General features: G+C 42.2%; 1 protein-coding gene across 1 annotated transcript in view; it reads left to right on the forward strand.

Moving 5' to 3' along the window:
• myom3 (myomesin 3) overlaps positions 1 to 23,925 on the forward strand; it is a 49,232-nt gene that overhangs the window by 8,043 nt on the left and 17,264 nt on the right. Inside the window, exons 3-17 of the mRNA XM_086217984.1 lie at positions 3,184 to 3,288; positions 8,410 to 8,563; positions 8,921 to 9,078; positions 9,919 to 10,011; positions 10,102 to 10,190; positions 11,543 to 11,587; positions 13,876 to 14,016; positions 14,415 to 14,576; positions 16,005 to 16,146; positions 17,297 to 17,496; positions 18,891 to 18,944; positions 20,215 to 20,342; positions 21,908 to 22,091; positions 22,866 to 23,040; positions 23,164 to 23,285. Of these exons, the coding sequence (XP_086074110.1) occupies positions 3,184 to 3,288; positions 8,410 to 8,563; positions 8,921 to 9,078; positions 9,919 to 10,011; positions 10,102 to 10,190; positions 11,543 to 11,587; positions 13,876 to 14,016; positions 14,415 to 14,576; positions 16,005 to 16,146; positions 17,297 to 17,496; positions 18,891 to 18,944; positions 20,215 to 20,342; positions 21,908 to 22,091; positions 22,866 to 23,040; positions 23,164 to 23,285 (1,952 nt within the window). The remainder of the gene's footprint in view (positions 1 to 3,183; positions 3,289 to 8,409; positions 8,564 to 8,920; positions 9,079 to 9,918; positions 10,012 to 10,101; positions 10,191 to 11,542; positions 11,588 to 13,875; positions 14,017 to 14,414; positions 14,577 to 16,004; positions 16,147 to 17,296; positions 17,497 to 18,890; positions 18,945 to 20,214; positions 20,343 to 21,907; positions 22,092 to 22,865; positions 23,041 to 23,163; positions 23,286 to 23,925) is intronic.

Here is a 23,925-nt window from a genome sequence, read left to right on the forward strand (position 1 = left end):
CACAGCAAGAAGGTTTCGGGTTCGAGTCCTGGCTCCAGCACAGGATCTTTCTGTGTGGAGTCTCCATGTTCTCCCTGTTCCTGTGTGGGTTCTCTCTGGTACTCCAGCAGCTCCAGCGGTCTAAATTGACCGTAGGTGTGGCTGTGAGTGTGAATGGTTGTCTGTCTCTATGTGTTGGCCCTGTGATGGACTGGTGACCTGTCCAGGGTGAATTCCACCTCTCGCCTGAAGGCTGCTGGGATAGGCTTCAGCCCCCCCATGACCCTTTATCAGGATAAGCGGAGGAAAATGGATGGATGGAAAATGATGATGTCTCAACTTGGGCTGCAACGATTCGTCAACGTTGTCGACAAAAATCGATAATAGAAATCGTCGACAATGAATTCCGTTGTCGACTACTGTCGCCAGACGCGTTTTTCCAACAGAGTGAGGCATCTCGCTTGATCACGATCTCTGCCGAGAGTCGCTCATGCGCAGTAGCGTCTCTGTCTCTGAGCCGTAACATACAGAAATGGCGGCGTCAACATCAGGTACACGCACCAAAACTTCTCAAGTTTGGTGGCATTTTAGCCTGGATACGGCGAATAAAAAGACTGCTTGCTACTGACTCGCCTCGGTGAGATTCAAGTAACATTCAAGCCGATACGGTTTTTATAACACACATTGTACATTTTATTAGCGTATTTTCGCTATAAAAGAGAGCTCTGGCGTTATGCCAGACTGTGCCTGACAAACGTACTTTAAATTAATCAATTCAACAAAAGAGGTATTTTTCATTGTACCGTCTTTCTTGTGTTTATTATCATTTGCCACATGATTAAATCAACTTCATGCTAAATTTAAGAAAAAATTAATAATTATCCGATTAGTCGACTAATCGTTTCAATAGTCGCTGACTAGTCTGCGATTAAAAGAGTCGTTAGTTGCAGCCCTAGTCTCAACACTACGTCAAGGTCTGGTTGGATTAGTTAGGATGAGGAAGGCTTTGGTTTGGTTTCAAATGAGCACTCAGGTCAAGGCCTGAGTTTTACTTCAACCTCAGGTTTTTTTGTTTTTTTTTTTCCTTTCAAGTAATCACACATGGATATCTTGAGCTCACGGAATTTCTTTCCCTCCTGACTCCAGAATGCAGAGGGAGCCAGCCACGTGTGTTTAGCTGGAACGTGATGACGACGTAGGGTAATAAAAGCTACGGCAACAAACAAACTGTCCAAACACAGCTATTTACGAACTCGCCCGTATCATGTGGCGTTAGCCATTCTTTATCCACAAACACATTGTTTTATGCGAAAATATGCTAAAAACAGCAGCGTGTCTCGTCAGTGCCACCAGGGAGCACTGTGCCAGCTGCTCAGTGCTACCTTGGGTGTGCAGAATAAGGAAAGGTTATGATTTATTTTTTTTAATTCAAGTTATTTTAATTACCCGTCCATTTTACTTGGGAGGACAGTTTGACTTGTGGTCTTTGGGAGTGTTTGTGAGTGTCTGCCTGAATATGTGCTATATTTGAGTGACTGTAGAGGACTGCAGAAGAACTAAACAACTATCTGACATAGGTACATGGTGCTTTTAATAACGGAACATTCCACACACAGTAATTGCATGCTGGAACGCCACGACTACTGATGCTTCCATCATACCCTAAATAAAACCATCTTGGCTCATAAACAACACAGTTACCATCGTTCACATCAGTGGCTCCTGTTCCTCCTGATTATACAAGCTCCGATAGACAATAGCACACGAAGCAGCTGATGGTGGTCATCAGATTTATCTCACTTGAGAGAAAACAGGTCATCCGCTGTGATGCTTTGGTAGGTGGATTAGGATTAAGAAAAGAAAGAAAAGGGGAAAAAAAATCCAACACTCTAAAAACAGGCAACAATACTGTAAAAACTACAATATGTTATTAATGCAGCAAAGACCATTTTGGAGAAAAGTGCAAATGGTGACTTTTAATAAAGCAATGCTACACAGCCTGTCCATCCATTGTCATGGGGCTGGAGCCTATGGGCGAGAGGAGGGGTTCACCCTGGACGGGTCGCCAGTCCATCGCAGGGCCAACGTCGAGAGACAAACAACCATTCACACTCACATTCATACCTACGGTCAATTTAGAGTATCAATCAGCCTCGTCCCCTCTTGATGTCTTTGGACTGTGGGAGGAAGCTGGAGTACCAGAGAGAACCCACACAGGAACAGGGAGAACATGCAGACTCCACACAGAAAGATCCCGTGCCTGAGCCAGGACTCAAACCCAGAACCTTCTTGCTGTGAGGCTGTGAGTGCTGACCGCTGCACCACCGTGCCGCCCACAGCCTGTCCATTTCCATTCATTGTGCTAAGCTAACAAGCAGCAAGCTGGTTTCAGCCTCTTCATGCAGCCCAGAGAAGAGAAGTGTAACCACTGAGGATGATAAATTGGCACTTTAAAAAAAAATTAAAAAGTTGCATGTCCCCTCAATGCCAATCTTTCTTGTTTTTTGTCAAGAGAAGATGATTGAGTTTTAAATTCATGAAACAGTACAACATTTTGTATTTCCTCTTTAAATACAAGCAACACTGAAGAGACAAATCTGCTGTGCAGCACAGTGGTGGCTTATCCCTGAGCTGCACAGACTGACTGAGGGTATTCGTGCAGCAAACACTATTGACATCATATTTCAGGGGGTTCGTCTTTTGTGAATTCTTGCTTGCATTTAAATTATTGTTTTTTGTGGGGTTTTTTTTTATCATTGTTTATTTTGCCAGCGCTTGACAACAGGAAGAAAAATATCAATTTAAGCTTCTTTTCTGTTTGGTGCTATGAGATGCCAGGTTTGAACTCAATCCCTGGAGAGCTTGAAAAATGAAACATGGTTGTGTTTGTGTATATAACTGAAGCCCTGGTGTATGGCCTGGTGTGTGTTTCCCACACACACTCCAGGAGTCACTGCTGCTGTCTAGTGGCAGAAGAGAAAATGGCCCGATGAGCTTCAGATTGGATAATGTGCCGTAAAACATGACCAAATGAATATGCATGCTAATATGAGCGCAATATCTCCATCGATAGAAGAAATGGCTGTGAAGATACCTATTTTTCAATCTGCCACCTGTGTCATTTGATGATATGCAGGACATCTTTGTGTTCATGAAGCGCAATTTTGATTGTTTTTCCCTCTCTCTGTTCTTATTATGCACCAGTGACGAGGAAGCCCCCTACTCAGACTACTACCCCATCATCCCGGCTAACCTGATGTCTGTTAAGGAGATCCTAAACATGGACAACCTTCCCCGCCACAGGACATGGTGAGATACAATATCAAATATATGACAGATGATTTTTGTTGACCATTAAGAACATTTGTGAGAGTTAAAACAGTAAATCAGCGAAAGCAGGATATCTTGTAATCCACATCCACATTTTGGCCTCTAGAAAAACCCCTTTGATTGTATTTTGGATATGTGGTCCAATATCGTGACTAATATTAAAAAAAAAAAAAAGGGTATTTTGTGAAATTCCTTGAGGACATGCTTTTTAATTACTTAGAGGGACAAGTAATAAACTCATGAAGATGGTATTTTTGGAGCAGAGGAAAAATGTATTATTCATGGGTTAGGGTATTTGTTTATACAGTATAATGTTCATATTCTGTATCCACAACGAGCCTCTCAACCTTCTCGTCGTGCTTTGTAGATTTTTTTTTCTTGTGGAGTCTTTTGTGGATGACGCTGTTGCTCTCAAGCTGACCCAGTCACTGAAATCCACTTCTCTTCCTTCCTGGAAGACCCATCAGTAGTTATTGCGACATCCTCGGTCTTTCCACTTTATTTGATATAGAGGAGGGGAACAAAATTCACTGGAGCTTTGCCTCACAAGACATAACAGCACCGGAGCTGTATTTTTCAGCTTTCATTTCCTTCCTTCAATAAACATTAAAAATCAGAGCTCTTTGTTCGATCTCCCCACAAGTGTAGAAGGCGAGCTGGGACGTCTCCCATCAGTTACCGTCTCACGGAAGTCACAAAACCAATAAGCTATAACCACTCAGCTGAGACACAGCGTTCATTTGTACCGGCCGAGAAGAGGATGGATCCTCTCATTCCGTCTGAAAAAAGTCAATCAGGTTTACTTAAATCAAGATTGACAATTGACCAAAATCATATTATTTAAATGTAGTGGATACAAATTGTTTTGATTACCTTTTATTGAAGGGACAGGTTAACTATAAAAAAAAAAAAAATCCACTTGCTAATGAAAAAGTCGGTATGTTGCTGGACTTAATTACCCTTTAGAACAGAGAAGCTGTAGCTTATTAATGAACATGAATCTGACTGGGTTGATGCCAAGTGTGAAGTATCTTTTTACTTTTAAAGTGTCTTATTATCATGTAACCAGGACAGGATTACTGCTCAGCTGTCATGGAGAGGATGTCTCCATCTAAAAATAATTCCCAGAAGTGAGGCGCTTTAGGTCACAGGACCAGAAGAGAGTGGATTGCTGCCTCTTGTCGATTGATTTGCTTCTACTGTAAGGGCACCTTGCCCTGTCCGTGTCACATTTACTGGATTCGGTAGCACTTGGCTGTCTCATTTAAGCTTATCTGTCCATGCAGAAACTTATAGATTCAATGTGTCAAAAAAGGTTTGAGGCCTCCCATGTATGTAGATTTCTCTATCAAGGCTATATATAGTGTTTTCTTCTTAAAGCCATGAAAGGGGGCTGACAAGGGGCTGGCAATGGTAAATGGATGGACCGACAGAGGTCACGATGTGTGTTGAAGGAGCAGATGAGGAAGAGAGGAGGATACACTTGCCAAGTGAGGAGTGGGGGAAGTCATTGAGGGTGAAATTGCACTTTTAAAAAGACAAAAGACATCTGACAGTAATGAGGTTCAGCTGCAGCACTGTGGCCCTGCCAAGTTGGCTCCTCATTAGGTGCCCTCTCCCATGATGCAACCAGAACCCTCCAGTCTATCCACCCGCTAATGGAGTTTGCTCCATTTCATGACTTGACTCTCATCTTTAGATTTTCCACCTGTTACTTCAATCTACCTCGAGTTTGTAACACCTTCAAAAAAAAAACCAAACAAACAAACACAGTTTCTCCAAATCGCAATTCTTCACAAGTCCTTCAACTCTTCCCCCATAAAGAACTGCCTAAATTAAAATGGTGTGGGTGGGTGTTTTTGGGATAGGAACTGGAAATGATATTAAAAGATGATTGACTCCCTCTAGGATAAGAGAGGAAGGACAGAAGGATGAAGTTGAAAGCTCCCGAGGATTGGTGGACTATTTCTGGAAGGCCTGAATCTGGCGGGATGAGAAAGCATGACATTTGATTTGATTTGTGTACAATGAACGAGCTTTGTCTGGTGAGAAGTGTGGCTCCAATTGCGTATGACTATCTGGTTCACTCTATGGCTTCTCTACTGTCTTTTCCTTGTGGTACAACTTCTAAATTATGCAGCTGACTCATACACGCCTGGTTTGTCTTGGCAGGAGGGGGTTTGCCTTTCTTTGTGCCAATAAGCGATGTTGAAATCTCCATTTGGAGCAACAATTAAACCATAAATCATTTCTTTCCTCTCGATTTGATGTGTTCAAGTGGCTTTTTCCCTTAAGGATTAAAATCTCAGAGCCTGCTGGGATTGAAATCACTGACAGTTTAGGCCCATAACAGAAAAGGTATAAAACACAAACAAACACCAGCGATACGGCACAGGCCTACATAAGAATCTTTGCATACATGTTTTTAATTCCATATTTATGTGTACTCTATGCTCTGGTGGTCATTAAAGCGCAGGCTGGTGTTTGTGAATATTTAAGATTTTGTCTCTGCATTCATGACAGCAATCTGTGTGTGTGAATCATGCATTCCAATAATTAAACTCTCGGGAGTGTCAATCAAAGGATGGGGCTGGGATACACACACCTCTGGGCGATGAGGGACGTACCGAAAGGCTAAATTTATAAAGCATGCTAAATTCACAGTTACGGGTGTCGGACAGCCTGTGCGCTACACATGGCTAAGGTGAATATACTGTATTTATGCGTGAGGATGGGGGATGTGCTGCACATATGGATATCCAGTTTTGACAGCATTTATTCACTGCTCACATGGGTATTTATTACAGACGAGCAACCCGAGTAAAGTGATCGCTAACACTCCTGATCTAAAGCAGATGGGGCCAGTGGCTCTGAGAGGGCGTCCAATCCACTTACATTAGTTAAACAATGAATAATCTGAGGGTGAAGCTCAGTGTAAGGTGCCAAGAGGTTGCCATTGGTCTCTAAATGACTCATGGTGATGTCATGTGCGCTAGATGGCGGATCTTAAAAAGCAAGAAAGAAACAACCTTTTTTGTTATTTCAGAGGAAACAGCTTTTTTCTTGCATTGGTTTAATGTCTCCCATTTGCTACATGTTGGGATGTTACTTCAAGCATGGAGAAGTTTACAGTGAGTGATGCAGCCGCTCTGATCTTTTAAGTGAATGTTATAGAAAAAAAACCCAATACTTGAATACGAAAGACAGCGTCGACATTCCCTGAAAGGCTCCTGGCGTAGATTCGGTCTCAGATTCAAACCATCATTGATTAACACATCGTGGTGCCCTCCACCTAAGTGCACATTAAATAAAGACAGAAATGTTCTATGGTTTCAGGGAGGCAGGAGCACTGTATCAATTATTAGTTCATTTGGCTCACAGCAGCCATGATGACGAAGGCTTCTTCTTTGACAGGAACAACAGCCTCCTTTGTCGATCAGGCCTTTCAAATACAGCTGGTCAACCCTGTGGCGTTTGAGGACAGCAGCTAAAACCATAGCACGAATACGTCCATCCAGTCACTACAATGGCAATTAACTCGCAACGAAATACAGGCTCACCACACGTTGGCCTACAACAGACGCAAGAAAAACTTTTCTCCTCATTGTCAGTTTACCACTGCAAAATATTAATAAGCATACAAGAAATGAATAAGGACCTAATCTTGAGCAGTTTTTCTTCTTCTCTGACTTTATGCATGTGAGGTTGTTAATTAAATCCTCAGGTTATGTTGTGCAGGCAGGATATGAACCACTACTGAATGGATTTAATGATCCAAATAAAGATTGTAACCAACAATTAAGAAATGGCCAGGAAAATGTGTAAACAAGACAAGAAAAAATAAATGCAGCTTAACTAACACAACGAACAACAGGTGTGCTGGAAACGGAAAAAAAAAAAAAAAAGACAGGAGGTGTAATGCAAACTAAGACACAGGTGAAAGGTGATTTCAAAATAAAACAGGAAGTGACAAGGGTCTGATCTTAAAAGCAAAATCCTAGTTACCCGTTGGTCAACGGAGACAACTTTTGAATGCTGCATCAACACAGGGATGCACCAACACTGCACCTGACCACACTTTTGTCAACAACATTGGTGAGAAATGGGATGACACCTCCACTTGGCTTCACCTAAGATAGAACCCTGTAGTCACTGGTATCTTTGCGGGGTGCGTGGCTTGTTGCATGAAGCCGGAGGGGGTTCTCTGAGTAGCTTAAGAGCTGCAGCATCATGTTGGCATGAATCAAAAACAGCCCTGAACCTCAGACCCCAGCTATGACAGTTGACCTACTTAATATGCCACATTTCTGCCAAAACAAAGGAAAAAAAAAAAGGTTTGCTGAATTTTTTTTCCTCGGTTGACTGTTAACTTTCAGCCTTCGCCATGACAGCAACATGATCAAAGGGAAGTCAAGGATGTCACCCAGTCGGCGACACAGCAAAGCTTTGAACTTTTCCACCTGAAGGATTCTTGAGGAATGCATCATGACGTGAAAGATTTTAGGGTTGCCAGCACCCCGGAGTGATGAGAATCAGCAGTGAAAGAGTGGCTTGATATTGCACACATCCAAGAGCAATTTCTCAAAATCTCTGAACTTGTGTGAGAATGGGGCTCATGCAAAATGACAAGTCGGTATAAATGGAGTAGCATAGCACTGCTCTCATTTGAGTATTATAATGACCAACTGTCAAATATCATGAAACCAGCAGTTTTCTTTAAATGGACTGGGACAGAAAGAAAAAAAAATGTTGGCAAAATTGTTTTTTGTTTCTCTCAGAGGTTGAGCACTGTTGTTGCAAACCCAGAATAGAAACAGCAGCAATTAAAAGAGTTGTTTGAAACCCCTCTTTTGATTGCTCTCTGTATTTCTGACATCTCTGATGAAGATCAGGGTTATTTTGAGAATCTGCTCCAAGTTTCAAAAAAGCTAATTGCTTTCTGTCTCGAATTTCTTTCGCCGGTGAAGCTTAGCTTTCCAGTACGCTGTAAAGTTGAAGAAAGAATGAATGTCCTGTAAATTAAATTCTTGCCAGAAACGATCCAGTGACGTCAAACGAGAAATAACAAAAAACCCCAACATTACTGAATTCTCTTCCCAGGGAAATCCTGAAGGAAACCATGGCTGCTGATGAAGAGTATCACAGAGACAAGTGGACGCTGTTTGGGAACGAGGTGGAGAAGGTGGAGATAGATGTGATCAGGAACCAGCAAGCCCTCCGCACTCGCCCGGACATAATGGGGCTTCGCAAGCAGGTGGCGTCTCACATATGACTTGAACCTGGGTCATGTTCAGGTCTTCTAAATCATGCAACATCATTGTTGCTGATGTTATCGGAGTTTATTCAATACTGACGCAAGTATCCGACATGCCTCGAGTATTGGTGCGCACATACTTGGTCCAAAAATATGTAATGTCAATATTTTACCTCAAAACAAATTGCTCATTGCCTTCAACAGCTGATTTGACATTGTGTTATTTACTTGCTTCTCAAAGCCTGCTGAAATGCCCTGAGATGCCTGCACTATTTAGAGATATATTGACCAGCTCCGTCGTTTTTATCTTCATAATTAAATTAAAAAATGTACCTTATTCGGATCTGTGTGCTACAGGCAGAACAGAAGGCCCGTGATCACATGAGGTACCTGGAGCGTCTGAGTCAGAAGGCTCCAGACTTTCCAATCCCTCTCAGGGCTCACACCGTCTGGGAGGGCATGACCGTCAAGCTGTCCTGCACCGTCCAGGGCTGTCCAACCCCTAAGGTCACATGGTAAGAACTTCTGGACATTCTTTTGGTCAGTAAGTATTCACTCCTGTCACCCTCTATTAAATTGCCTCCCAGGGTCACTAACTGGCTGACTGGTGTCAATTTAATTTTGTCTCCAGCTTGGTAGAATTGGTTTGAAAATCCCAGAATAGGGGCTTTAAGGGAACAGCTGTACATAACAATATGAACTCCTTATGAAGTAAATGTACTAGAGCAGAAAGTTATTTACTAACGGTAATCATTTCAGACATCCATGAGAATTATGAGTAGTAAATTTGTTGATAAATATCAGCTCTAATACAGTGTTTTTACCTCATAAGAGACATGACACTACGCTTCTGAACCCTGCAACCAACACTACCCGCTATATAAGGACAGAATTACCTGAATAAATTCGGGCAACGCACCAAAAGTGTCGACCCTGATTCTTGAGCTGCTGAGAGACTAACTGATGAAAAGACTGTTTGTGCTCAGTATTCATGAACCTAAGCTGAGATCCAGATAACCTGCGGCTCGTGGGTTTCTCCATCCCATATGGGACACATCGAGCCCAATGAACAGAAAAAAGATCCGCCCTCAGCAGTGCCCAGGAAGAGAAAGAATGAGAGATCAAAGGGTCCCATCTTGCTGTTACGTATTCAGCCAAACAAACATTTGATTAGGGAAAGATGTGCATGATAATCAGCGGGCGGGGGCATGGCGCAGCCTCTTTTTAACTTCTGTTTTGACACACACACACACACACACACACACACACACACACACACACACACACACACACACACACACACACCCAAACAAAAAACAAAAAACTTCTCATTGTCATGTATTCTTAACCTTCAGGTATAAAAATGGTGTGCTCCTGAGAATGTCCGAACAACCATGGAATTACAGTCTTACACAAAAGTTTGGTCTTAATTCATTGGAGATCAGAAGGTAGGTCAATAAATCAAATAAATGGATAATTACACTGTGAGCTCCCGCGTTAACTTTTCAGCTCAATAACATCACGTATTCTACCTGCAGGTGCTCGTCTGAAGATGCTGGTGAATACAAAGTGATAGCCAAGAGTGCCCTGGGTGAAGCTATGACCTATGCAACACTAGTGGTGAACTGTGAGTAATTCCCAGTCTCCCATCACCTCCAACGAGCTGCCAAAACCATGATTAAATAATAAATATGAAGGATAAATAAATGAAGATGATTACAGTCCTTCTCCTTCAAGAGGCTGGAATGTGAAAGTCAGTATCCGATTTAATGGCGCGCTAAGTAATGAAACTTAACCTTCAGACAGGATTTCAGCCTCTGAATTTTGTACATTTGCAGGCGATTCAAACCTGGTGCGCATTCCTGACCGCAATCATCAAAATGGCAGCTTGACTAAAACATCTAAATCTGGGATTATTTTGGTTGATATTTTAAATCATGAGTCCACGTTGGAAACGAAATGCTTGATTCACTTTCCTCATGAGACTTAACAGCTAAATTGTTGTTTTTTTTCTTGCTAACCAATTTTCTGTCACTCCATCACAAATTGGGAGATGAAATGGAATACAATCATCACTTCAATGATCTCAGGTTTCATAGTCGCAGGAAGCCAAACTGCAATCAAAATCATGACAAAATTGGAATGTTCTTCGTGGCCCAAACAGCAAGATCAGTAATTTATTTTTAAAGAAAAAAAATGATGATATTTTTCAATAGATTTCGTGTCTTGTGACCAAGTGACACCAAATCAATGACGGATATCATTATAAGATAGTACACACATCCAAATCAAGCGCTCATAAAATGAGATCAGCTTCAATAAGAGTATCACCCAGACTACAGAATGTTTTCACGTTCTCACACGCGTGTGTGGATATCCTCCAGGCTGCTGACACAGGCTCCAAATCTTGTCAAATTGCGCAAGTCAAATTAATTTTCTTTTGTAAGCTGCCCCGAAAGGACTCGTTTCTAGTGTAGATGCCGGTTTTGCTCCTTCTCTCTTGCAAAGTGTTCAGTCCAATAAAAACAGATGTCGTTGCAGCACTCGTGTGTAATGAATCACAATGAGATGTCGGATGTGGCGATGACTAAAAGTGACTACCGTGGCCTTAGAGCGCTCTGGCAGAAACACTCACAAATGTTGCTTTCTTTTCTTTAACACCTTTTAAATGAATGTGCCCGATGGGAAGGCTCCCGGTTTTTGGTTGGTTTTTTTTTTTACATCAGTTAGAAGGCCATGGCTCTAATGAGACACTTCTCTCGTCGTCATCTATATTTCACAGGCTTTCTCTGGCAGTTAAAAGTATGTTAAAGGGAATATTAGATGTGACTTGCATAAATGTGGCATAGTATTTGGCTGCTGTTCTCTCTATTTCTTTCTTCTCATTTTCACAATGTCTGTCTTTGTTTCCATCTCTTATCTCTGACCCTCCCTCCCCTCCTCCTCCGCTCGGCCCTGACGTGCTGATCTGTGATTCAGCATATGAAGGAGCAATGGCTGGTTCAGAGCACTCACGCACCTCCGGTAAGCTCCACACGTAGCAAAGTGTCTCCTCTTATTACATCAACCACCCTTTGAAGTTCCTCCCTCACGCTACACCTCATCAAGAGTCATGGGAGTTTGTGTTTGTATCTCAGGTGTCCAAGGATTTGGGTCTATCGGGGTGTTTATGGGGTATTTGCACTGGGGAAAGAAGGACATGCTTCCAATTGAGCAATAGCAGTCATGTGTTTCCCTCCAGGAGCAGCGGGGAATTCTGTTTTACGTCAAGCTGTCAAGATTCACAAGTTGTTTACACTTACTTAGCCAGCTTGTGGTCCTGTGAATCATGAGCGTTTATCCTCAGACAGCACCTGATGGATGGATGGATGGATAGATGGATGGACGGATGAATCAAAGAAATGAAATCTGACCCCAAGCCCATGCTTTACTAGTGTAGTTATCGTTCCCTACTCGCTGGGGCCCGTCACAGTTTGTTTTTATGATTTTCAACCGTTGATTTTTTTTTTTTCATTAAAGTGAATTAAATCTGGGGTTTTATATCTGTCCTATCAATTTTGCAGCCCGGTGAGGTGTTTCGCATCTTGCGAGCTCAATGAGTAATGACTACGAGAGGGCAGTTTACCAGCCATGAGAGGGAAGCTCCCTCTTCTGATCAGTGTAACGAAACACGTGAAGCCATCGCATACCAAATCCAGAAGGAACGATGACAAAAAATCTTTTTCCTCTGAGAAATTCCACTGTCAAATCCTCCTATTTTTGTTGTAATTGCTGTTATTGAGTCTATTTCAGCAGTAACTGCTCTTACAGCCATGTTTATTCTACTAATGTTAGCTCTTTTTGCTTCGAGAGCCGTTTTCTCCGACTCTGTTTTGCCGGCAGTGTCATCAACTGTGAGAATCAATCAGGAGCTGAGTGGCAGGAGAGCAGTCAGAACACAGTTGTGATTGGTCGATTGCGTTCTTATATTTCTTAGTGGTTTTAGATGGGACTGGTTTCAAACGTAACTGCAGGGCTCCATGCATGATACCTGTCTCACCAGGTTACTGGGAGATTTCATCCTGCTGCAAGTTGCATCAGATCCGAAAGAGCTGGGATTTGACCTTTGACTGACTTGCTGCTTGCTACTTCAGCAGCTTATCAGCGGACAAACACGTTGTTACCGCACTTCTACAGAAGTACGAGTGGATGCCAGCAACTATGCTCCCCTCACACTCACAAACTAGTCAATCAAATCACCTTGAGTGAATTTTTATAAGCATGTAATGCATCAGAACCTGCTGGCTGCGGAAATGTAGATTTTATTTTATGACCTCGTATGGAGCAGATCATGTTTTCCAATCACTCAATAAACAGCAGTGTAACTGTGGTGGATTTATCATTAATCATTGGGACTTTGAGTGATGAGAAACAAAGAGGTGTGTTTTAATAGTGATTCACATTCCTGTGATAGCAGAGAGTACAAGCAGGAGAGGATCATTCTAAAAACATTTTCTCATTCAACCCTGGGACTGAGACTCGACTAGACCTCATAGCACCCGTATTTCTCACTCCCGGATTGTGTTGCATCAGTGCTTTGACAGGTGAGAGACGTGAATAGTGGAAGGAGTAACTTGTCAGGAATTGTTCACTTTCAAAAAGAGTGTCACATCTATGGCTTTTGTGTGGTTATTTCCACCAGGAAATGCCCATCTTGGCTGTCCTTTGAGTCTGCGTTTCCATAGCACGAGCAAGATTTTGTCTACAAAGATGGTGCTTCTAGGTCATTAAGACCCTCTGGGTTTCTTTGCTCATTTTCGCTCCCCGCTGCTATTGAGAGGAATAGGAAAAAGCTGTTACTGTTGAAAATAATGAGAATTGTATACGTCCAAACTCTGTTTTGAGAAATGCCAGATTAATATGGAGGCAGATCTGGGAGGATATATTTTCATCATAAATCAGCTTTTTTTTACCTCCTGCTGATCATCTGTCTCCTGATTCAGCTCCTTTCATCTGTCATGCTTCATTTCTTTGTAGCAGTCCAAAGGACAAAACCCACCGACAATTACTACTGTCTGCAGTGTTTTATTTTGCAGTCATGCTTTGTGTGAACACACAGTTTAGTATTGATTTTATTTTTGCCAAAGTGGTGAAAGTGAGCATGTATTTATGAAGAATTCTCCCTTCTGTCTGTTCCTTTTTAGTACTCTTCTTCTATCCTGCTAATTGACAGTTTTCTCCTGTTTATGCCTTTTTACTTTTCTTTTCTTCTACTTCATTGATGTCCTGCTCTGTCTCTCGCCCTTCATCTCTGCTCGCCTCCTCTTCCCTAGCCCTCCCGCTGAAGGAGGAAGCCCACTTTGGCACCACTTTCCCTCCAACATGGGTGAAGGAAGGTGAAAGCATGACTCTGCAGTGTACCTTCACCTCGGGTCTGTTGCCCTTCCAGCAGGATGTCAGCTGGTTCAGAGACGGTAAAGGATGAGTCCGACAAGCCATAATTTCAAAGACAGATGCCAGACAAGATGATTGATACTCTTTGCTCCTCTGTGGATGCGCTAAAGGAGACACACGCTACTTAGCTTCAGGCAATGAAAGGAAGTGGGTTGGAAGTGTTAGCAACTGTCATCAAAACTCATCACAACACCCTCATCCACTCTTAAATGACCCATGATGAGTAGCAGCAGTAATTCCTCTAGTAGTATACAAGTGTTTACTAACAATGTCCATATGCCAAGCTAACTAGCAGTCAGCTGGTCTCAGGATCCCACACTGAGGGGAGAAATGTATCTGTTGTCTTATCTGGCTCCGGGGAAGCTGACAAATTTCCACAAAAATGAGTGTGTTCCTTTCATTGTCACTCTTTTTCCAGGGGTGCAGCTGCACCAGTCTTCCACTGTGGACATTAAGACGATGGAAAACAAAGCCTCCATCACTTTAATGGCTGCATACAAGGAGCACGAAGGCCTGTACACTGCCCGGCTGAAGACCTATGATGGAGTCCAGGACTCTAGTGCCTACGTTTATGTCACAGGTTAGAGCCTTTATTCCTCCCCTATTCAGATAGAATATTCAGACAGAATATCATCAGAATCCTCTGCTTAATGACTTTTTATATTGATATCCCTTGTCTTGCTGCTGGTGGCATCTGACACTTAAAATTGGTTTCCCCTCTAATTGTAACCCGTCCATAGCTGTCACATCAGAATATACTCTAAACACTGAAGGGTTTCTCTCAACAGCTCCAGCCTGCCTTTCAAGTGCTGCTTCGTTCTGAAATGAGTGTTAGGGAAAAAAACGACCAGAACTTCAGAATGACGAGAGACCTTTGCATACGAAATATCAACATCCAGTTGCCTCAAGCACTGCAAACGGTGTTTGATGGAGAAAACACTATTTGTATTCACCAGATTTTGGCTTTAGTTTACTTTCCCCTTCAAAAATTGTTTTATATGGGAAAATTGCATCATCAATCAACCTGCTCGATAACTTTGTTGAAATATATTTCTCTCGTTCTATATTTCTCACAGCCTGATGTTTTTTTCCTTGTGTGTAAATGATCAAGTCAATTCTGTTTCTATATCAAATCATATCAGGAGTTACGTCAGAACACTTTTCAAACAGAGCAGGTCCAGACTTTATGATACTGTGGCCCAAACTTTCCTCAGGTATGAGTGTTTGGCGACAGTGGAAAACTCCCACTTGATTCATCAAACATTTGAAATCTGTCTTGGCTCAGGTCTCTCTCTCTCTCTCTCTCTCTCTCTCTCTCTCTCTCTCTCTAATTGAGGAGTCATTTTTTCTGGAGCTGGAGTTACTTTTCAGTGAATTTTCCTCTTTCAGCGGCCATATTTGCATTACAAATAGGAGGTATAGGAAAGAAAGGCAAATGAAAAAGAGAGAGAGAGAGAGAGTGACAGAGGAAAGGAGCGTCAGGATGGAAATGTAAAACAGGAAAAAGATGTGCTTGATGATGACTTACTGAAAAAAAAAAAAAACATCTATTCCTAGCCTCAAGACAAGGTTTTGGAGCATGTCAGATCCCATCACTTCAATCCGCTTAGCATAATTTCCATATTTCTTTTTCAGACTGTCTGTCTCATCAAATTCATGTGGCTGTGGTGATATTGTATATGTTTCGAACATAACACATAGTGACATGTTACTTCCAGTGTTTTCCTCAGCTATTCTCTCTCACTCACTGGGCCAAATAATATTATCTTTATGCTAATATGGATTACACAAGCTTACTTTAAGTACTCCCTCAATGACACTTCCGCTACATCATTGGCTTTTATTTTTCACACTCCTTTCCTCTTCACTAACATTCAACACTTTTCCCCATAGCTCGATTCCTTCCTGACTCTCATCACCTCATTTATCATTTCATTGCATCAGTCTCTCTATCTCCTCGCCCAGCTTTTCACTCCCCTAACCAAGTGTTGCCTCCATCTGTCCTCAGATGCATCAGCAGCAGTGGTGGGGGGTCCTGCCTCGCCTCTCTGCGTCCAGGTATCTGACATCAACAAGGACTACGTCTTCCTCACCTGGCAGCCACCCAGTGCAGATGGAGCCTCACCTGTGGAGGGTTATTATGTTGAGAGGTAGTTATATAAAGAATCAAACCCAACATTGTGATTACTTCTAATGAGTTTATGAACTCGGTGTGACTGCGGACTTTGTATGAGAGTGTCATTTGATAGAGTAATTTAAATTCACCATGGTAACAACCAAGAAGACTGAACTTTTTCTGAACTTAATTCCAGTAATATAAAGACAGCAATGTCAAGATATCATCTCAGTTACAACTAAATGACTCAGTCTCAGCCTCTTGTTTTAATGGCTTCTTACAGCGCCTGCCGGGTTTATCACTGTTGCAACAATAAGACAGTGGGCGAATCCAAACTGTAATAATTAAAATATGATTTCAATTACATTATGTCTTATCACTTTTACTTTGTAGTTCACAATTTCAAATTTCAGGTCCAAAATAAGCCAAGAGTAAGACCACACCGTTGAGGCTCTGTGAGGAAGCCTAATTGTATCTGATAAAGATGATGGCGGTGGTTACGAGCAGCGGTGAAATCTCCGTTTGGCCAAGTTCGTGTTAGATGGATGATACACACGGCAATTACCAGCTCTCAACATCGTGTTTACACCAGACTCCCTCATGGGAACAGGTGTTGCACGTACCACTGAGACCAATCAATCTGGATCATTGTGTGTCTGTGTGTGTGCGTGTGTGCTTGTGTGTGTTGTAATACCCGTGCTTTTTCTTATGTTTCTCCTTGTGCATGTTCTTTTTTGTTCTTGCATACTGTCTTTATGCATTGGAGGAGATGCCACTCCTAAAAAAAACAATTGTTATAGGTAAAGGATAGAAAAGTATACCTCTCAGTTCCCTAGCAACACTCTTACTGCTTGAAAACAAATTTATGTGTCATTATTTACGATCGCATTCAACTTTTGGATTCATTCAACTGGAGGCTGATTGTTTTCACCTGATTGTCTCTGGTTGCAGATAGAGGTTCTGGTGGGTTTGAATTCGTTGTGCAGACTTACATTCTTTACATTTGTTAAGGTGGTTTCAATGAAAGTTTAAGAATATTTGCATTCATATTTTGTTTCTTTTTATCTTCCCTTCCAGTCACATAAATGTTGCATCTGATTCTGCAGGATTGATCTCTCTCTCTCTCTCTCTCTCTCTCTCTCTCTCTCTCTCTCTCTCTCTGTCTCTCTCTCTCTCTCTCTCAGATGTGACCTCAGTCAGGGCAAGTGGGTGCGCTGTAATGTTCATACTCAGAAAATGTGCTATTACCCAGTGTTTGGCCTAAAGGAGGGAGCAATGTACCAGTTCAGAGTTCGTGCTGTTAACAAGGCCGGCGCTGGACGTCCCTCGAAAGCTACCAAGCCAATTGTTACTGCAGACCCACTGGAACAAAACAGGACCATGGGTAATATTCAGGCTTGTAAATTGATTGATTGATAAAGCTAGAAATCTCTGTATGACTGTATGTCTTCTTCTTGATCAACCCAGCAACTCTTCATCAAGTCAGTGTTGCTGGTACCTTTGTTGTATGAGCAGTTCTCATTTTTGTCAGCCAGAAGTTGGTGTTTCCACGAAGCACACACTGCAGTATAGGACATTATGACCCATTTATGATGTCCTTTAATGGATGTGAACATGTTGCACATCACTAAACAGATTTGGCACAATGCTGGAAACTTGCGAGAAGAGGAGTCGGATCAGAACCGAAGCGTCAGCAATACAGTATATAAAAGCCACATCCTGCCACCGACTCATGCTCTTCAATATGATCCAGATCTCCTTCAGATGTAAAACACTTTCCACCAAATTTCATCAAAATCCCTCCATTACTTTTTATTATATCCTGCTTATATAAACACACACATTGCTCTCTTGCCTTACTCTCATTCACCTTACCTCCTTGGCAGAGGTATAAACTTGGACCGATAAACAGACTCGAATACGGCATTGCTATCAATAAAATCTCATCAATTACCAAACCTGCACCGAAGCCAAGAGGGGTTAACGCCATTCAACCATAGAATTGCCTCATTTGCTGCTTTCATGATGAAGGGGAGGAGTGCTGTTTAATATATCATCTAAATTCTCACTGGTGTTCAATTGGGGTGAGATCGAATGACTGTTTTCCCAGCGTGTGATTACGTAACTCCTGTATATGAAACCTACCTCCTGCATGGAAGCAACTGCATTCATTATGTTTTATTTACTCTTGTATTTTGTCAGCCAACTGTATCTACTGCTACGAAGAGCATCAGTAATGTGTTAGTGACTCAAAGCCCCTGTTAATTCACCTCATCTGCCCCTGTTATGAAGTATCAGCATAAGTAGGGAAAACAGATGTAGGTGTTTAGATGGATGTTATTTTATGCAACTATTTTATATATATATGCAGGTTTAGTAGCCATTATTCGGTTGTTGGCTCCATGCCGCTGTGGAACACTTTTTGAACTCTTTATACGCTGGAGTGACAAATGGTCGAGTGGGGAGGTGAGATGTGGCATAGATCATGTGTGGGTGCGCATGTGTGTGACTGAGGGGCAGATGGGCTCTGGTCAGATGCTGTGCATCATTAAACACTGATGAAGGACAGACAGAAGGTTGACTTGCCTCCTGCCTCCTCGCCATCCTTCCATGTTTCTGTTGCCTCTTTGTGTGTCTCTTTTACGAGAGGCTGCTCCTCTGACATTTAAACTAATACTGTTATCACGGATGCTCATTCATTAGCCTGAAATCTCTTCTTTTATTCCTTTATCCTTACTTCTCTGCCTCTCCCTTGCTCTCGCTCACTCTGTTTCTCAGTGGTCAAAGTGGACAGGGGAAGGAAAATCACCATCACAAAAGATGAACTGGAAGGTGAGAATAATGATTTAAATTGCGGTGCATAATTATGTCCTGAAATTATGTCATTTGAACAAATTCAATAGGCACTACTGCTGCAAACTACGCAAGCTCATCTACTTTTGGTTGCCTCTGGCATATGGTTTACTGTGTCCTTGTATATTTAGAAGAGAATGAGCTGTGTGTAGAGAAATCACAAGCATTGCCACTCAGTTAGGATTCATACAAGATGTAGCAGGATTTGTAGTTTTCCAGCTCCAGGAACGCGGATCTGTCGGTGTTGTTAGTCTGATTCGCTGTTCCTGTTTGTTAATAGGTTACTGCTCAGGTAGCAGGCCAACACCTATAGCATCTACACACATTAACGCTCCGCAAACACCCTCACAATGAGGCATGGTTTTTCCCTGAGTCAAATCTACCATATTCATGCAGGAAGTGTCACAGCTCATAGAATTCATCAAAGCATGGAAGAAATAATAAACATTTTGTAAAAACTGAACAATCCAACATGGCCGCAACCGCATGCAATCATGCATTTCTGAAATTATACACCCTGTCATGATGAACATTAATTAATAATATAAATGATTGTGTAGAGTTCAATCATCCATTGAGGTCATCACAGGAAGTAATAGCAACAGCAACTTTGTAAAAACAACTGGGGATCAAGCTTAGATCAGACTGAAACATTTTGGCAGGATTTGGCTCTTGAGTTCCTTTGTGAACACGATGAGCGGCGGCGGTAACAGGGACAAAAAAAGGTGCTACAATTATACTCATATATACAGTTGTCTCTCAACAGCAAACAATAACAATATTTTTGAAGTCATTGTGTTTTGATGGCACAACCACGCACCGAGGCTCGCTGCCTCTCTTTGCTCTTGAGGGTCTGTCTGATCCACACTGCGGTGCTGATAAATCTTGAGGGGCCAAAGAGAGAGACGAGTTTTGTAGAGAATCGGACCAACACACAAACAGAGGATTTCTCACTAAACCTCTGCACTTCCGTCGTCCTTGATTCAGTCGTGCTGACTCAAGCCATTTGACAGCATATCAGCTTGTGTGGACTGATCTAATAGAAATGGAGGTAAAACCGGAACAGACGGGTGCAGCGTATCTCACCCACCCCTCAAATCCCCCATCGAGGCACACAAGAAGTGAATGCAAACATTTTGACAAGATTTCAGGAAAAAGCCTCAGCCAACACTTAATACCCCGCTTCTTTTAGACTGACCTTGTTCAAGTATTTTTCTTCACTTTCCCTCTTCTCTTCTTTTCTCCAAAGGTCAAATTAAAAATCCCTCCCCTCCCACCAACGTCCACGCCTGTGAGGTCAGCGACACTTTCGTGGTGCTGAGCTGGACCGAGCCCGAACCGAGAGGCAAGGAGCCTCTCACCTTCTATGTGGAGCGGGTCAGTCAGTACTCCAACACGCTGAATTCTGGACATATTAAGTACATTTTAAGTGCATTTTCCCTTTCAACTACTCAAACATGGGTGTATTGAGTTCATAAAGAGCCCCCCTGGAGCTGGCTCATTCTATATTCAGCATCGTCACAAAGAAGTCATGCAGGAGGGAATATCAGGTATTGCCTGGCCAAGACACTCACGACACCAATTTGTGAATATTTGAAAGGCCAACTACAGATTTGTATGGCTTTACGGAGGTCTCAATGTCAGTAGAGAGAGAGAGAGAAAGAGCCAGAGACCCCCTGTATTTTGCTCTTTCTATGCACTGAGCGCAAGGATCACTGTTCTTGCATCATTGGATCCCCAGACGCTTGTGTGGTTTGGGCAGTCCGGCGCTGGAGGATGTGCCAGGATAATAGCAAACTTCTGACCACAGAACTAATTAAAGAGACAGGAGGAGTAAAAAAAAAAAAACATGCACACACACACACACACACACACACACACACACACACACACTCTTCTACTACTGTAGTGTCAGTTCAACTAGAAATTTGTGGACTCATTAAAACAAACGGGCCTTGATGTTGCTCTTTCAGGCCACGCGCTTTAGAATTGGCCGTTTGATTTTCCTTATTTGCGTACTTGAAAGGCGCTTTACACTCCACTAATGTACGGTAACTTCCCTGAGTGGGATTTGAAGGTTGTGTGCAGTTCAGTCAGAGCATCATATTGTGGAGAATTCAGCTAAAGTGTGTTGTGGTTTTTGAAGACAGTATTCAAAGTTTAAATTGATGCTCAAAGTGGAACCGCAGACTGACCTGTTCTTTACTGCAATAAGAACCTTGGCTCTCCAATATCATCCCAGACACCAAACAGCTTCTAGCTCCAATAATCAGAAAACTGCCACAGGAAATAGATTTTTATTGAAGTGTTCAAAGTTACCGGGGTAATAAAACTGTCAAATCTGTCAAATGACGCTCCTGAAATGACTAAAGTCGTAGTCTTCACTCCCGTTTATTTAATGAAAATATTCATCTTACCCTTGAGCAGGCTTCTTAGAACCTGTACCATTGTTTTGTTTTCTCTGTCAGGCAAGACAATAGTAAATGAAATAATGATTTCTCAGAGCAGAAAAACAGAGAAGTAAATGTAAGCCATAAAGTAGGCAATATTCAATATCACAAAGCATCATAAGATGAAATTATTTATTGACAAAGTTGAGATCCGAATCGTCCATGTGTCTTTGACTACACATCTTTCTGTGCCTCTTCTTTTTTGGTCTTTTTGCAGATTTCTTTTGCCTTCTTGAATCCAATAATGTGTCTTTCTAAAAACCCTACTGCCATCTTTAGTCTATACAGTGAGGTTCACCTTTGAAAACTAGCCAATCGTCATTCAGCAACACGAGATGACGGCACAAAAGTGGGATGAATTATGGTACTTTAGAAGGCAGTCTTGTACCGATTAAATCCTTTATAATACTGAAAAGATCCTGAACACTGAACATGTCCTTGAGATGGATTATAAACGTTCTTTTTGCTTTTTTAATGTTGTACTGGGATTAGTCTCTGACAGGGAAGAGCAGCTGGGAGCTGGCCAGTCTGGACATGGTGGTAAACTCTCCCAGATTCCCGGTTTTTGACCTGGTCAAGGGCAAACAATACAACTTTCGAGTACGCTCCATCAACAAGTTCGGAGTCAGTGACCCCTCTGAGCCCAGCATGCCCATCTCCTTGGGAAAGCCACAAGGTGAGAGAGTGTGTGTGTAATGTACTTGTCGCCACTCGTCACTGTGGCATTTGTAAAGGTCAGGTCTGTTTTGCTTCCCAGTTCAGCATCACCCTTCCATTTACGTACTCTAGGTGGGCGCACAGTTAGACATAGACCTCGACTTAGATTTGCTTTTTTGTCATTCAACAACCACACCATCGGTGCACATATCAAACGAAATGTTGTTGCTATTGGCTCATAGGGTCGACACATAAATACATCTAAAAAAAAATACACGCTATGCAATATTCACAGAATATAAAGTGCTGGAATGACCTCTCATGAGCCAAAGCAGCCGCACCCAACCTGGGTGCCGCCATTCGCTTTGTTGTACAGTAAAAGAGAGGATTGGTCAAATTTGAGCTCAGTCTTAAATAGTGACTCGACATGGATGGATGTTTTCAGAGCTCTTCAAGAGATAGCTCAGGTTTTCTCCAACCTAGCACTACTTGCCTCTCCAAAATGTTGAGATTGATTGGTAGAGGTCCTTTTCAGCACAATCATGCTTCTCCTCGTGATGCCGCTCAAAAGACGAAAAAATATATATACAGGGTTAGGGGTCACACTCCTGCATGTCCAATTCCGTCAACAGTGCACACAAAGTAAATTTCAGTGTGCTTTCAGTCAGCTTGTACATACAGGACCATGACCCCTGCAATTGTCTTTGCCCAACATTCAACTTCAGTATGAAACCACAGGTTCAATTCCTGCACATGAGTTTTCTCTGATGTCCCTCCATGTGATTTCCGTCAGAAGTTCCAGCTCCACCTCAATCCGTCATGGCCATCAGAGACACGGACACCTCAGTGCTCCTTCAGTGGAAGGAGCCCAAAGAAAAAGACGACATCTTGGGATATTATCTTTACTGCAATGAAACTGGCACACAAGAGTGGAAGATCGTCAACAACAAACCTGTTAAAGGCACCAGGTGAGGGGGATGGATCGCTGCGGTAAGAATAGCCCGCACCTTTTACAGTAGCACCGCTGCAATAGATCATCCTTACGTTTTGCTAAATGTTTGAGACCAAACTGCATCCCTCTTCTTCGTCAGGTTTACAGCCCACGGGCTCAAGACCGGAAAGGAGTACATGTTTAGGCTGAAGTCAGTGAGTCGAGCAGGAAACAGCGTTTACTCAAACGTGTCCCTCCCCATCGTGGTCAAATCAGCCCTCTGTAAGTGGACTGACTCCTTAAAAAGCGCACAAAAATGTAGACAAAAAGACAAAAAAATAACATGTCAACTGAGCTATACAGAATTCCCAATGTAGTGATGCATTTTTTATGGTTGATATTTATATCAAAGGGTATTTTCACTTGCAGTTTTTTTTCCCATAACAGTCCAACAGACTGGGACAGTTCTTTATTTAAGATACTTGGTCTAGCTAAGAGCTTCTAACGTTTAGACCCAGATGCATGTGGCATGTGTGATAAAGCTAGTCTGCTTCCAACTCAAGAGCTCTCCCTGAGGATGAGCATTCTCCAGGAGAAAAATGTGTGCGCATGAGAAAACCTTTCAGCTACGGGTTTTCTTAAGTGTAGCTTCACGAGCAACACAAACGCATTTTAGAATAGAGCCAAAGATTTGGGATCAGTTAGTTATTGCATTATCTCAAGATAACGAAGGTCTGAAGAGAAAAATAGGCTTTTTCTTTCAATAAGTTCATTAACAACTAAATGCTGCTATCTCGAGAAGACGAGATATATTAACTTGCTATCACAGGGAAATGATCTTGGTTATCTGGGAATAATCCAGTAGTTGATTCGTGATCTCAAAATAACGAGTAAATACGTGACTGCCGTATTCCTACACGCT

Source organism: Aulostomus chinensis, chromosome 11, assembly GCF_037954235.1.
Source record: "Aulostomus chinensis isolate RoL2024-O1b breed Wild chromosome 11, RoL_Achi_v1.0, whole genome shotgun sequence".
In the NCBI taxonomy this organism is placed as follows: Eukaryota; Metazoa; Chordata; class Actinopteri; order Syngnathiformes; family Aulostomidae; genus Aulostomus; species Aulostomus chinensis.